Source organism: Mixophyes fleayi, chromosome 3 (genome assembly GCF_038048845.1).
Source record: "Mixophyes fleayi isolate aMixFle1 chromosome 3, aMixFle1.hap1, whole genome shotgun sequence".
NCBI classification, from domain to species: Eukaryota; Metazoa; Chordata; class Amphibia; order Anura; family Limnodynastidae; genus Mixophyes; species Mixophyes fleayi.
The window spans coordinates 31909610-31925685 of record NC_134404.1 but is presented as its reverse complement, the minus strand read 5'-3'; the positions used below and the strand labels follow the sequence as shown (position 1 = coordinate 31925685).

The window sequence follows — 16076 nt, the reverse complement described above, 5'->3', positions numbered from 1 at the left end:
GGGGCATATTTACTAAACTGCAGGTTTGAAAAAGTGGAGATGTTGCCTATAGCAACCAATCAGATTCTAGCTGTCATTTTGTAGAATGCACTAAATAAATGATAACTAGAATCTGATTGGTTGCTATAGGCAACAGCTCCACTTTTTCTAACCCGCAGTTTAGTAAATATAGCTCTGGAGTTAATTATGATGAAGGGGCTCTTTTGATGAGGCCAAGAGGTGGTAAATATTGAGAGGCTTAATGAATGGAATTAATTAATGATGTAGAATGAGCCAATGAATGATGTTGAAGGTATTGTTATGATGAGGCTGATGAATTTAAGGAGGGAGTTCCTTACTGACGAGGGGGGTGATGAGGTTAATTAGAGTGTTGGGGGATAACGGATTATTGGGAGGGTGATGTTGATGATTATGATGACGCTGAGAGATTTAATAATTAGGAGGAGGTTAATGACTTTGAGGGGATCGTTTGTTGAGAAGGTAAATTAATAGGAGGGTTTATTTATTTGGGGGTTACTTACGATGAAGATAAGGGGAACTATGACAAGGGTGGAAGCAAGGCCGATGAACAGGGGGTAACTGAGGAAAGAGGGGTTGGGGTGAGATAGAGACTTTGGAGAAGGGGATTGAGGAGGAAAGGAACAGTGAGATGGAAGTGATCAAAGGGAGAAGATTAAGAGGATTGAGTAGAGGTATGATAGGGATGGAAGGGTAGAAGTACCAGTCTACATGGCTCATGCTGGTTTAATAAGCCCCTTCCCACCATGCCTGGGCTGTGCTAGAACTATCTAAGACAGAATGAGACTTCTGGAACCCACAAGCAGACCGTGAAGATAGATGTCAACATTCCACCAACATTGATAACAGTCGGGTGTAGGTGATGATGAGTAAAATGACTTAATCTGCACTACCACCTACACGTTACCTGCTCTGTTAATTAGCTGGAGCACCAATCACATTATATATAATGTATATCAAATATTTTCCTATGTTAATAAGGTGTTTTATCTGATACCGATGTCACTGTTCATCTCTGGCACCTCGACGATTCTTCCATTTGACCCACTGTTTTCAGAGCTGGCATGATGCCTTATTCACTGACCTGACCCAGGCACCAGGAGAAACAGCAGCTCAAGGGGGAGACACTTGTGAGCTACAGTGGAGCCTGTATAATTACCAAGTACTTTTCTTTTTTATAAATCAATAAAACATATTTAAACAGTACTTCAATGCTTTCTTCCAAGAAAAAAAGTATTGTTTTTTTTTAATGCTTCTGTTGTGGTAACTCCATCTGAGGATAAACAGGCTTCCAAACAAGGGTTAATGCTGGCGGTCACTGTATATATCAGTGTTGGCTAGCCTGTGACACTCCAGGTGTTGTGAAACTACGAGTCCCATCATACTCTTCCAGCAATAAACTGCTATATATTGGCAAAGCATGCTGGGACTTGTAGTTTCACAACACCTGGAGTGTCATAGGTTAGCCAACACTGGTATATATAGTGGCCAAAGAGAAAACAAGACACTGGTTTTCTCCAGTAAAAGAGGTTCTCCCCCCTCTGATAATTGAGCCCGTGTAGGATGGACCGTGGCTCATGGGCCACTGCAGTGTGCTTGCCCCAGCTCCTCAGATCTGGCGGTCTTTGGGTCTCATCCTACACTTCTAATGGTAACAGAGAAGCACATTTCCTATTTCAATGTCATATAATATATATCATTTTGCAGTGCTTTGCATGTGACCCCCAGTGACACACAATTACATCCTGCGTACGTCTCTGTGTAGTATAAATCTGCCTCCTTTCATTGCTCTGTCTTTCTGTGGCTGTGCGGGTCTGTAGGACGGATTTCTTGTTTGCGCGTTACAGGGTTCCTGGAGAGACTGCTCCTAAGTGGAACAATTTTCCTGTTCAGTTTATTTTTTTTTCTTTTATTGTTGAGTTGAGATGTTAGAAACTCTGATTTCTTGGCCTCCCAGTCCTCATCCAACTCGTCCAAGGGGTCTTCTGTAAGATCCGCAGCGAGACGGTAATCTCTGTGTTCCACTTCTGCCCTGAGAAGGAAAATGAGATTTACTATAATCCCAGTATAAGATAAGGAAACCTCACCTCTTCATAGATACATGTTATCATTACCTTGTCCACATAAAGGGCCTCATTCATAAGGAACGTAACTGCATATACTGCACCCAATCACTCTGCCCAGAACCAGACCATACGCCACAGAACACAGCAACGTTCACTTAATTTTCGAGCGTAAAGGACCCTTACTACAGCCTTTGATTTCAGGGACGGAACAGAGAGGAGGATGGGCGTATGCCCGTAGTCAGTGTACAGTAAGGACGTGCCAAGCTCCAGCGCACGCAGCAGCAGCGTGCAATTCAAGCTTTGGGCATCTCTACGGTACGTAATTATCAGTCGTATCACTCGCCCCAGCTACAGGTCTGGTCTAACTGCCGATTACTAGTGATGACGGCTGTGAATGGATGATAGATAATGTGTTTGCAATCAGGAGCTACTGTAAAAATGTATTTTATGTACAGTAGTCATTAATTACACTCTAATAAATGTATTTGACGGGGAAAAAAATTAAATATAATCTTTTTTTTTTTTTAAATATTTTGTTGCTAATGGCTGTATTATTAACAGGTGACATTAATGGAATAGTTCTATTTTTTTCTGTGTGCTCTTTTGTGACTTGATATTGGACATATGTATTGGACGTATTCTGCAGTGTATTGTCTGTTAGAGCAGAGCGGATCTAGACCCGTATTCATCACCAGATGTCAGCGTATACCCAATACACGTGCATTTTTTTTTAAAAAAATGCACATTAAGTTAGTTTTGCGTTTGGCAATGAATCAGGCCCTAAGGGCTAGATTTACTAAACTGCGGGTTTGAAAAAGTGAAGATGTTGCCTACAGTAACCAATCAGATTCTAGCTGTCATTTTGCAAAGTGTACTAAATAAGCGACAGCTAGAATCTGATTGGATGCTATAGGCAACATCTCCACTTTTTCAAACCCGCAGTTTAGTAAATATACCCCTAAGTGTTTTCTAAGATAAAAGGAATAGTTCCATTGCACTTATTGTTGGGAGTTACCCTAACTACAACATATTTGTGTAAGGGGTGCAACCAAAAGACAACTTAACTCAACGCACGCAAAAAAAAAAAGAGAAACAGATAGTTGTTCACAAAATAGGTGCACATAATCCATAATCTCTCCTGGGACATCGTGTGCACCTATTTTGAGAACAACTATCTGTTTCTCTTTTGTTACCTAAGTGGTTTCTGCCAGTCAAAACTATGGGATTTATAAAAGGGACGGTATAGCCGGTGATACAGATTTTTTATTTTGTTAGTTTCACTCTATACATCAAAGGGTCACGCGGGTGATAATCCTGTCAGCTGTAAGATTTGCCAGCTTCACTATTTAAAAAGTATTGTTGCTGTAACACTTTAAGAGCTGTACGGTTATCGCCATTTTAGGATGACGATAACAGATTAAAATAATTTTTTAAAAAAATGTTTATTTTTTCATGAATAAAATTGTTTTAAATGTTTTTACATTTTTTATTTAGATAAATGTAATTTACATCTGTAAAGTTTCACCCAGTGTAGCGGTAAGTTAACCCTTAGCCTCCCGTCCAGTATCACAGGGGCTGCTCAGTACCACGTTTTTTGGCTTTTTAAATCCACTTATCGTGGCTTTAATGATAAATAGGCCCAATAACACTGTGACCAGCAGAGGGCACTGTTAACACCTGCATAACAACTTTTCATGAGACAATATATTACCAGTGACACTGTGTTATCCAAATCCAAATCAGATATGTAACATTATTATTATTATTATTATTATTTTTATTATTTGCACTAAACCTAAGCACCCATTTGTCATTTAACTTGTATCTATCTGGTGCAAGTTAGACAATGAATCTTATTGGTTGCTATGGTTTCAATGCACATTTTCATGTTGCTAGTAAATAATACTCTGAGTGCAATAGTTGATATTTTTGTCATCTTTCATAATTACCAAGGTTAAAAAATGGACCCATGTCCATCAAGCTCAACATTACATACACTCTTCATCCATAAGAACCTTTTCTGCAACAATTACCTTTATGGTTCCTATATGCAAGTTTCAGTTTTTGGGCTTAGTGTTCCTTTAGAGAAGAAGGACTTACCCAGGGGACAAATGGATCATAGTCATCTAAAAATCAAAGTAACCACCTAATGACTTCTAGGTGGGTGGTCACCTATACTTTAATGAGGCTCTAATTAATGTTGCAAATTTAAGCAGTAACATGTTGGATGTTTCATTAAGGGGTTAATATTTTGGTTGGACAGACATCTCACATCACTACTGATTGGAGGACCTTGCTTTTTTCACTACCCAACTCTCAGTCTGTGTCTATCCGCTTTCCTCTATCCCCTTCCTCACATCATGACAATACCCCTGTCACATGAAGCCCTGACCTCATTAATACATCACTCATTTCCTGATATACTCTGTGCTGCTGGGGACTCTGCTCCTTCCACTATATAACTCTCAGTCTGTGGCTTCCTGCTGCCTCTATCCCTCTCCTCACATCATGACAATACCCCTGTCACATGAAGCCCTGACCTCATTAATACATCACTCATTTCCTGATATACTCTGTGCTGCGGGGGACCCTGCTCCTTCCACTATATAACTCTCAGTCTGTGGCTTCCTGCTGCCTCTATCCCCCTCCTCACATCATGACAATACCCCAATCACATACAGCCCTGTCCTCACTAATATAACCACGAGTGGATAGGTCTCTGACTTCCACAGGATGAATATACTCATCTCCTGAAATATGCTGTGCTGCTGTGAAAATTCTGATTGGCTACAGCTTGTTTAATCCCACTTCAAAACTGGGATCACAACTGGAGATGAAGAATGGTAACACGAATGTTATTGGACCTTTTTTGATGTAAAATGGAATTACCTATAAGACCTGGCTTTAAATAGTCTTTTTGTAAACTGGTGCTGGGATGCCAACCTTGTACAGTCCCCTCAAAAATCACCCCGGCTCTGAACATGCCAAACACCTCTTAAGAATAGTGACTTCTACAGACTACATAAGAGCAGCTATTATCTCCTTTATAACACCTAATTTCACTAAGGTACACATTTCTGAAGAGTGTACCGGATAGCCCCAACTGGCACTTCTCCTAAATAGATAATATTTAGTTGATTATTTAATACATTACATATCTGCTTAAAATGGATGTATCAATGTATGACTTAGCTTACGTTTTGGGGTGGTGACTTGTGGGTCAACCTGTCCCCAGGATGCATTTCCCCAAAATGTGACTGTTCAAGTTCATTTGACAAATTTGCAGTGATTGGAGCCTGTCTTGTATGTGACAGGAAGGGGCCAATTTATTGTCAACAAATCATTTTGTGACCTCACCTCTCTCCAACCACCACCTTGGGTCTCTGCTCCAAACTACTGAAGAGGCTTTAGTACAACCACCTAACGCACTTTGTCCCCTCTCACTCCTTTCTCGACCATCTGCAGAATCCATCCTCTGCTCACAGCTGTCAAAGGCTACATCTCCCTTGGCCTTTAGGCTGCTCTTACATACAGTCATTCACCCTCTTCACTCCCTTGGCCATGTGCTCTCCGGGTTTTCCTCCTACCTTTCTGAATGTTCCTTAAACATCTCTATTTACGGAACATTCTCTACTCGACTTCCTCTATCCGTTGTGGTTCATCAAGGATCTGTTCCTGGAACTCAGCATTTATCTCTGTAAACCTCTTCTCTTGGAGGACTAATATGATCCTTTGCCCTCCACTGCCAGCTCTACACAGACGACATCCAAATCTACCTCATCTCCCCTTACCTTTCTTTTATCCCACATGTTTCAAACTGCCTCTCCATCATCTACCCTTTGATGTCCACATATTACTTAAAGCTCAACATTCCCAAAACTGAGCTCATCATATTCCCCCCTCCACCTCTAGTCTCACTCATAACTGACAACAACACTCTCCCCAGCCCTCCCTGACTGCTGCCTTAGTGTCATCCTTGACTCCACCCTCAGCTTTACTCCAAACATCCAATAGCCTCCCACTATCTTGTCGCTTCCATCTTCAAAACATTGCCAGAATATGCCCTTTGCTCACTCAGGACATTAACAAAACCCTTATACATTCTTTCATTATCTACTGCCTTGACTACTGCAAATTCCTTTTTTCTGGCTTTACCCTCATCTATCTATGTACTCCAATCAGTTCTAAATGCTGAGGCAAGACTCTACCACCATCTTAATCTCCCTAGGTTACCCTATTACCATCCTCTACACAGCTAACACAAGACAACAACCCTCTGACCAACATTGCCACACACACAGCCCACTCAGTACTTTTACCTTTGCAGTCTGGCTGGTCCAGTGTGCAATATGATGTAGCACATGCCCTTGTGTTTCTAACTCCCATTGTCCTATAGATTGTAAGCTTGCGAGCAGGGTTATCTTACCTCTCTGTCTGTATGTATTACCCAGTATTGTCTTATTAATGTTTGTTCCCAATTGTAAAGCGCTACGGAATCTGCTGGCGCTATATAAATAAATGTTGATGATCAAGATTGACCTTCCTCTCTTGTCATTCCACATCTGCTGCATCACTCTGCAAATCCCTACACTGGCTAGAATCAAATTCAAGCTGGTTACATCCACCTTCAAAGCCCTCATCAATACCTTTCACTCATACATCTCTGACCTTTCACAAGACACTGTCCTCATGCCCGCTTAGATCTGCCTCTGACCTGCTCTTCGCCTTCTCTATGATAACCTCCTCTCACTCCCATCTCCAAAACTTCTCCTGTGCTTCTCCACTCAAATAGAGCTCCCTACCCAGACTCTCTCCCACCGTCAATCTTTAAAGCACTCTCTCTAATCCCACCTCTTCACTAGAGCCTACACCAACTATCATCCACCATCCTGTCCCACTAGCTCCTATTGTCTCAGCATTCCCTAGTCGTCTAAATTATAAGCAGCCAGGGCCCTCTCCACCCTCTGTCTCTTGTTCTTTCACCCCTTGGAATCTGACTGTTATGTTTGGGTTCAATAGAAAGATTTAGAGACCGGTTCCGAGTGGAACGCGAGTGTTCAATATTCTAAAACTTACGTCTCCAGAAACTTGACGCAGTCTTTGTGTCCGTACATCTCCGCTATTCTGCAAGGGGTGTCCCCATGTATGTCTGTGGCGTCAATAGGGGCATGCAGGGAATGGAGGGTGCGGAGAACGCTGAGCTTTCCTGATTCTGCTGCGAAATGCGCTGGGGTCCAGCCGATGTCCGTCCTCAGACAGAGCCGCGCCCCGTAGTCAATTAACAGCTTCACAGTATCAGACTGCCCTGCCGGAGACAGGAATTTAGCAAGATAGATGAATAAAAATTAGTTTATCTCTTATGCTGCTCCCTCATCATGCATGCCCTTACACCCTGTATACATACAAGGATTCCCCCTCTTCCAATATTGGAATGTTTCCCCTGTTACATGTGAGTTGTGGAACAAGAGAGTTGAAGTTTTCTGTGGTAAAATTTGCTTTTATAAGGATGCGTACACCTTCTGTGGACTTGTATGAAGTATGGACTTAGCATTGCTGCCTCACAGCACTGGGATTATGAATTAGATTCAAACCAAAGCCCTATCTGTGTGGAGCATAGGCAAACCGAGGAGGGGGGGGGGGGGGTTATTAGTGCCTGGAAACCCCCCTCAAAGCCTGGGGCACTGTATATTTGAGATGGCTGGATCCTGCCCCCGCTTCACACGGCTCTGCTTGAAAAGGGAGAGCTGAGTGCACCTGACAGTAGTGCACGCAGCATTGCCCATGTATATTATGGGGATAGGAAGAGTTGGAGAGCAGCCAAGCACTGTCTAATATTATAGCCACGCCCCCATGCATGCTGGTCACACCCACTGGCGGCATGGTGTGAAAACCCCCTCTGCAAATCTTGCCTTTGCCCCTGTAGAGTTTGTATGTTCTCCACGTGTTTCTGTGGGTTTCCTCCGGGTGCTCCGGTTTCCTCCCACACAGTCCAAAAAGATACAGGTTCTCCAAAGAGTGTGTGTGTGTTAGGGAATTTATATTGCAAGCTCCAATGGGACAGGGAAACATTTGACAAACTAACCTAATTGGTCCCAGTTTACAGACTTTAGGGGCTAGATTTACTAAGCTGCGGGTTTGAAAAAGTGGGAATGTTGCCTATAGCAACCAATCAGATTCTAGCTTTCATTTACTTAGTACCTTCTACAAAATGACAGCTAGAATCTGATTGGTTGCTACTTGCTATAGGCAACATCCCCACTTTTTCAAAACCACAGCTTAGTAAATCTAGCCCCAGGAGTGGTGTTAATACAGATAGATATGTATAGCTGCAAAGCAGATTTTGGATCTATTTGGCACCAGGATCCCCCAATCATATTTTGATACTCAATGATCAGAGTGTTCCCTATGCAGACACATCAGTGACAGTGTTTATGTGAATATATTATTAGTATTCTATATATAATACCTCAGACATTTACCAGAGACATTCAGGAACATGGGTGCACAAGATAAAGGTGGTATAAACCACAGGAACTATTTAATTATTTGCTTCCATTTTTTTAAACTGTACAAGAAAAATAACAGAAACATATCGGTTGTTTCGGGTACAGGACACGGTTATGTCACCAGTTCTCATAAAAGTCCATGTAAATGCCCTTAAGCAAATAATCTCAGCAAACAGGACACAAACTAACAGTGATGTCTACTTTTAAGGGAGAAAGAGACTCCCTGCATCTTCCTGATTGGCAGCAGCTCCGAACAGGTTCCGCTGCAAAACTAAAGACGTGTGAGCGGACTCCAGAGGCGAGTCACATATAAGAGGACAGCTGTCTACATATGATTGAACTTGAAATGTGGGCACCACTATGTGGCATAATATGAAGTGGGGGCACCACTATGTGGGGGCACAGTGGTGTCACTTGTCCTGGTAACTAACACTTCTAGTTCCGTCTCTGCCCGTTGCACTGAGCTAGGACCCTCCGGTACCTTTGGACGCTGCCCAGTGCAGGGCTGTTCTGTCATTCCAGTCAATGTCTTTGTAATTTGGGTCATGGAGACCTTTCTTCAAGATATCCGACACCAAATCATAGTCCCCGAGAGCGGCTGCTTGATGAAGCTCGGTGACATCAGCCATAATCTGCCGTTCTGTTGTGAAGAGAAGGTGATATCAACAATTACACAACTACACAACATCACTCCGCAGGAATATATCCATTGTAATGTATATAATCATCATACCACTATTATCCGGCTGATCCTGCACCAGACTTACCCTCTGTTTGGTTTGCTGAATGTTGTCTGTTTATTGTATTATGCCAGTATTTATGTATTCAATAAAATATACTATATAGTTCTAATCATCCCACCTCTCTTCTACCTTATCGTATATGGCACAGTGATCTTTACATGGAGCATCCCGTTAATGGTGATGGTTTGAACACGATTAATCATTGTGGTCATACAGGGATAAATAAGTAGTATTTTGAGTATGTTGTCTCTATAACAGAAGTGTTAGAATGTCACTTATATCACTTATAGAGAGCTAGTATACGTGTCCGGCCAAGAGGCAGCAAAAACGTAAGCCAAGTGCTTTACATGGCTATTTAATCATCTTCATCATCATCATCATCATCTATTTATTTATATAGCGCCACTAATTATTCCGCAGCGCTGTACAGAGAACTCACTCACATCAGTCCCTGCCCCTTTGGAGCTTACAATCTAAATTCCCTAATATACACACACACACACACACAGACCGAGAGAGACTAAGGGCAATTTTAATAGCAGCCAATTAACCTACCAGTATGATTTTGGAGTGTGGGAGGAAACCGGAGCACCCGGAGGAAACCCACGCAAACACAAGGAGAACATACAAACTCCACACAGATAAGGCCAAGGTCTGGAATCGAACTCATGACCCCAGTGCTAACCACTGAGCCACCGTGTTGCACCTGTTTTACTCACTAACATTCGTTTTACATGCATTTTGCAACCAATCTGAAAGTTGCTTCATTAAGGGTCATTTACAAAAGTGATGAACAAGGAACAAGATTAAATTACATGAGATCACAGGGTAGGGAAGACAGATTAGGGGGAGGGGGTCCCATACTTTACGGGAGAGTACATCAGCCTTCCCCCCTGCAATGGTGGAAAATGCTCTTTACACCAAATTATCTATCCAAGGAAACACTGAGCAGCATTTTAGGAGAAAACTGAGTTCAAATGACAGACAGGGACGGTCCTAAAAAAGGTTGGATATTTCTTTTTAGATGTATCCGCAAAAAGATTGATTATCGGGTGGCTCCAAGGACTGGTGTGAGCCTTGAAATGAGCTAGGCAGACAGTAGGTAGATTTGTGCAATTAAAGACCTGCAATATTTGCACTAATGCAGGGGTGTCCAACCTTTTAGCTTCCCTGGGCCACATTGGAAGACGACGAGTTGGTTTGGGCCGCACATAAGATACACTAACAATAACGATGGCTGATCATCCAAAAAAAACATAGAAAACATAGTTAACATATATATATATATATACATATATATGAGAAAAAAAGTGATATATATATATATATATATATATATATATATATATATATCACTTTTTTTTCAAATCCCCCTATACTTACCTTTCAATCGCCATGTTCAAAAAATCCTCTCTAGTTATTATACTATAATCACTTTTTGTATTGTTTCGATGCAATATCAATAAAGTGCATTTAATCCAGGCATTGTATATCAGGGTGCCCTGACCAGGCCTGCGGTACCTGACATATACATCACTGTGACCCCAAATTGTGACCTGTTTTGCTAATTACACCACTATGTTAGTTAAGGTATAACAACTTATAATGGGCCAAAGAGAATAATATATAATGCCCCATTAGTAATACAAGTAGAAGTATGTAGCAGGGAGATAAGGTCCATGATGCTCCAGGACCAGGTGACTTTTATTCACTGGTCAGCGTCCCTTGAAATAATAGAAAAAAATCCCCCTTAACTTACCTTTTAATCGGCTTGTTCTCCTGTCCTCTTCTCTTCTTTTCTCCAATTCTGTGCTGCTGATTGTTCTTCTCGCGCGGGTGACTCCTCTGTGCTGCGCTCCGCAATGGATGTTGGGCGTGATGACATCATGCTCGACATTCACTGCGAGCACCGCACGGAGGAGGAGACAAGGGAGGGAGCCGGAGTACCAGCTGACGTGACCGCAAGGTAAGTATTTTCTTCTTTTTTTTTTTGCAGAATTTTTTTTTTCCATTAACAGCGCTGCCCCCTTGCCACAACCAAAACTCCTTCTGGGCCACATTTACAGGCGTGCTGGGCCGCATGCGGCCCGCGAATTGGACAACCCTGCACTAATGAGTCTAATTATCTAACCTTCCCTAGACAGATAAAATTAATAACATAGATTCCTGGGGACACCGCTCTTCACACTTCCCCAAAATGCAAATCCAGAGTTTCAGATGCTCATGTGACGTCCTGTTACTATTTGTGCAGAGTCATTGTAGCACAGAAACCACCTGTGTGACCCTATATTGCAACAGTGAAACAATTATTGCAATGACTAAGCTGTGTTCTAGTTAGGAGAATGTCAAAATAAATGTATTTTCTTACTTTGTCTACATCCTGGAGGTGCAGAAAAGTCTTCTATTGTCTCCAGCAAAACCTTCAGAAATTGTTGTGAGAGAAGCAGCAGGGAAGATCGCCCAGGGCTGAGAGTGGGTGAGTTTTGTTGTCAGCGGCTGCCGTGGCAACTGGTCCCTCCCATCTGTCAGTATTCTGTGATGTCACTCACCTCAGTTCCTTCCTTGCAAGAAGCTCTGTAATAAGTTATTACAGCCCTTGTAGTGCTAAGAGATTTTTAATACCTCCATTAATTTATAAGATGCTAGTACATGATACATTGACCCCCTTGCAGTATTGATGGATACATGAGACAGGTACACCCTTTCCTAACATGAGGGCATTGAAACTGAGAGTGCCAAAATGTTACCCAAATTGGGTTTCGTGGTGGAACAGGTTGTTTTAAAGCGGTGCAAAGTTCTGTCTATACAATTGTGAGTTCCACTGCTGCTTCGCCATTCTGCGTAATGCACTCTCGCATTGTATTTTTAAACTTGCAGTTCGCCAAATTTATTATCTATGAAGAGATCTGAAATAACAACACTTAATTTATTCAGCTCTGTGGTTGGGTTTGGACTGGAAATTCCACTCAGAACTCTGAAGACTAAACTCTGTTAGCAAAACATATGAAGTTCCACCGACAAACGCAGCACGAGGGGAATGTTGCATGGATCAGTTTTGAAAATTTTGCTGAAAAGCGCTACTGCGCTACCATGATGGCAGGGGCTTTAATCGGACGGTGAATACAGATTAAAGGTGGCACCAATAATGGGCGCGATGTGGAGTGACTAGCTGTACAGTAACTGAACCTGCCAGCGCCATCACTCAGACACGGCGCCATCTGACCGGATCTATATCCAGTATGACCACACAATGTCAGCAGATCGTAGCCCACAGGCCTAGGGCCCTGATTCATTAAGGATCTTAACTTGCGAAACTTCTTATTTCAGTCTCCTGGACAAAACCATGTTACAATGCAAGGGGTGCAAATTAGTATTCTGTTTTGCACATAAGTTAAATACTGACTGTTTTTTCATGTAGCACACAAATATCAACTTTACATTTCAGTGTACAAATAAGCTATCAAGTATTTGTGTGCTACATGAAAAAACAGTCAGTATTTAACTTATGTGCAAAACAGAATACTAATTTGCACCCCTTACATTGTAACATGGTTTTGTCCAGGAGACTGAAATAACAAGTTTCGCAAGTTAAGATCCTTAATGAATCAGGCCCCTAAACAGCATTTATAAGCCTGTCCGAAAACTACCTAATAGAGTCATTTTGAAATGATGTTTCTTGGGCATCGGACTAACTTGGGGTCACATTCATGGTGAATATTGGGCCAGCTTTCCCGCTGCATTAGAGACACTATGTAGCTATTTGTTTCTACGTTGCTCCTGTTTTTTATGTACCCTCCATAAAGAGGAACTGTACAATTTTCTTATTAAATCTGTTTTAGCAATATTTATTTATCTCTTATGCTGAGTAAGCATAAGAATTCGGTGGTACATTTATGGTCACATGACTGACATGGAAAATGTGATCAGGTCACATGACAGAAATGTTAGTTTCCAAATGACTCTGTGTTTCTATAAGAAAGCCAGAAACTGCAGTCCTTTACAGCCTATTTCCACCAGTAAATGTTTGGTTGTGACTCAGTATAATCATTCTGTAATAGTGCAGTCAATCGGAATCATCATATAATATAAATATTGTGCAATCACAGTCACAATCTAGGGCATAGTTCATTGGAATATTTGGTTTACAGCACCCGGAAACATGTGTAACCCCAGACTCACAGCTTATCTGCTTAGGGAATATGGAGACAGAGGAGTAGCCGCTGGCTGGGGTCCAGCATGCCTAATTAGTGGAGAAGTGAGATATGACATCAGAGCCCCATAAGTCAAAGCAGGCGCGGGCTGACGGACGTCAGCCCGGGGGGCACACGCTGCACAGGTTGGCCGCATCACATGACATGTGATGCGGCCGCGTCATCAATGATGCGTCCGCATCACATTTATATTACTTCCGGGGGGCGGCCGGCCCTAACAGCCGTGATTCTGAGCGGCCCGGCCCGCCCCTGAGTCAAAGTTGCTGAGAAATTTGCGACAGAGAAGTGCAGGAGTCCAGAGAGAGGTTCAGTTGGGTCTCAGTCTGACTTGTACAAAAACACTGATCTGACGGAACCTTCAGGACAGACATGGCCAACCAGTGACTCTTCAGGTCGGGTGAAACTACAAGTCCCAGCATGCCCTGCCAGCTAACTGGCTGTCTATCTACTGGCATTTCGTGCTGGGGCTTGTAGTTTCACCACACCTGGAGATCCACAGGTTGGTCATGCCTGCTTTAGGGGGACAGTCAGGGCAGCATGGTGGCTCAGTGGCTAGCACTTCTGCCTCACAGCACTGGGGTCATCAGTATGATTCAACCATGGCCTTATCTGTGTGGAGTTTATATGTTCTCCCTGTGTTTGGGTGGGTTTCCTCCGGGTGCTCTGGTTTTACTCCAAAAACATACTAGTAGGTTAATTAGCTGCTATTAATGTGACCCTAGTCTGTGTCTGTCTTTGTATGTTAGGGAATTTATACTGTAAGCTCCAATGGGGCAGGGACTGATGTAAGTTCTCTGTACAGTGCTGCGGAATTAGTGGCGCTATATAAATAGCTGATGATTAAGGAAAAGTTGGAGGGTTCAGGTAACTGTTCCAAGATAAAAGCACTTTCAGGCTCAGCACAATTTAAAAAAACCTGTCATTACATATGTGCCATTTGTATGCCTGTCATGATCTGTCCTGGTAAAGGTGAATAATCGTTTTCTATTAATATCAAATGCACAGTTAGCACCCACATTGGTGTCATTATCCACGCGCTAGTTCCGAGGTGCAGGGAATTACAATTCTCTAGGATGTGGGAGCACCAGCTCTGTGGAAGTTCAGATTCACAGACTGACTCAACCCTCCCCTCCTTCCACAGTGGGATGTAACTACTAAATGTAACACAGACTATCTGGCACACATAGATCATGGAAACACAGTCTGTATGGAGGCTGCATGTTGGAGACGTCACTGATGTCTGCCCCACACATATATACACACTGTGCATGACACAGACACACATACACACTGCATTATAAGACACACATACACACTGCATTATAAGACACACATACACACTGCATTATAATTTATAAGACACACATACACACTGCGTTATAAGACACACATACACACTGCGTTATAAGACACACATACACACTGCGTTATAAGACACACATACACACTGCATTATAAGACACACATACACACTATGCATGACACAGACACACTGCATTATAAGACACACATACACACTGCATTATATTTTATAAGACACACATACACACTGCGTTATAAGACACACATACACACTGCATTATAAGACACACATACACACTGCATTATAATTTATAATACACACTGCATTATAAGACACACATACACACTGCATTATAAGACACACATACACACTGCGTTATAAGACACACATACACACTGCATTATAAGACACACATGCACACTGTGCATGACACAGACACACATACACGTTGTGCATTATACACACATACACATGATACATACACACTGCATTATAATTTATAAGACACACATACACACTGCGTTATAAGACACACATACACACTGCATTATAAGACACACATGCACACTGTGCATGACACAGACACACATACACGTTGTGCATTATACACACATACACATGATACATATACACTGCATTATAATTTATAAGACACACATACACACTGCGTTATAAGACACACATACACACTGCATTATAAGACACACATGCACACTGTGCATGACACACATACACGTTGTGCATTATACACACATACACACTGCACATGATACATACACACTGCATTATACAGTGCATTTCCCTGACTGACTGTTCTACAGCCCCGTCATCTGTATTGAGAAAGAAAGACAAAGTTCAGCTCCTCCCCATCTGCCCTGAACATAGAGTCAGGAAAGGACTGTGGTCCCCTCCCCTCCTCTGACACATGCACTGTGCTGGGCTCACTGAGTCAGCTGGTGGCTGTGAGGGGGCCAGGGCAGAGACTGGCAGGCGAGAGACAGAGGTGAGTGAGGGTGGCATGGCTGGCACAGCAAGTCATACAGTGCTGTATCTACATGTCTGCTACTGGCTGCCAGGCGTCAGTCACTGTACTATGTGCAAATATAGCAGAGCTCTGTGTTATCAGATAGGTCACTGGTTTCCTGGATCTGTGCCTCTGGCAGTCCCTGCTTTCTAAGTATCTGTGCTGTTTATGTTTGCTGTATACTTTAGGATTGAATGGAAGCACT

General features: G+C 42.4%; 2 protein-coding genes across 8 annotated transcripts in view; one reads left to right on the top strand and one right to left on the bottom strand.

Annotated features, from left to right (window-relative positions):
• Positions 1-1170: 1170 nt before the first annotated feature.
• On the bottom strand, positions 1171-11820 carry ANKRD66 (ankyrin repeat domain 66). 5 transcript variants are annotated; one of them, XM_075201338.1, is made up of 4 exons: positions 11702-11820; positions 9072-9230; positions 7161-7389; positions 1171-2050 (listed from the first exon to the last, which is right to left on the bottom strand). In XM_075201338.1, exons 2-4 carry the CDS (start codon positions 9217-9219, stop codon positions 1801-1803), a joined length of 627 nt encoding a protein of 208 aa, XP_075057439.1. In that variant the 5' UTR covers positions 9220-9230; positions 11702-11820; the 3' UTR covers positions 1171-1800. The 5 variants fall into 5 exon arrangements, with proteins under 5 accessions (XP_075057439.1, XP_075057435.1, XP_075057436.1 ...); XM_075201334.1 differs by lacking the exon at positions 11702-11820 and adding an exon at positions 11093-11666; XM_075201336.1 differs by lacking the exon at positions 11702-11820 and adding an exon at positions 11093-11679 and having other exon boundaries at positions 1962-2045.
• Positions 11766-16076, top strand: part of PLA2G7 (phospholipase A2 group VII) — a 48345-nt gene continuing 44034 nt past the window's right edge. The window contains exon 1 of one of the 3 annotated variants that reach the window (XM_075201333.1): positions 11766-11809. Coding sequence is in view for 1 of the 3 variants with exons in the window: in XM_075201330.1 (XP_075057431.1) it covers positions 15773-15850 (78 nt within the window). In the remaining 2 variants the exon portion in view is untranslated. Of the gene's footprint in view, positions 11810-15739; positions 15851-16076 lie in introns of those variants that run through there. The other 2 variants (XM_075201330.1, XM_075201331.1) reach the window with 2 other exon arrangements.

Bases quoted from the DNA above. Each gene is read 5' to 3' on its own strand.
- ANKRD66 (XM_075201334.1), bottom strand. From the start codon at position 11,393: ATGTGGCCCAGAAGGAGTTTTGGTTGTGGCAAGGGGGCAGCGCTGTTA. The intron at 9,231-11,092 runs GTAAGTTAAGGG...TCTTCACAACAG, and splicing joins GAGAACAAGCCGATTAAAAG to AACGGCAGATTATGGCTGAT. The intron at 7,390-9,071 runs GTACCGGAGGGT...TGTCTCCGGCAG, and splicing joins GCACTGGGCAGCGTCCAAAG to GGCAGTCTGATACTGTGAAG.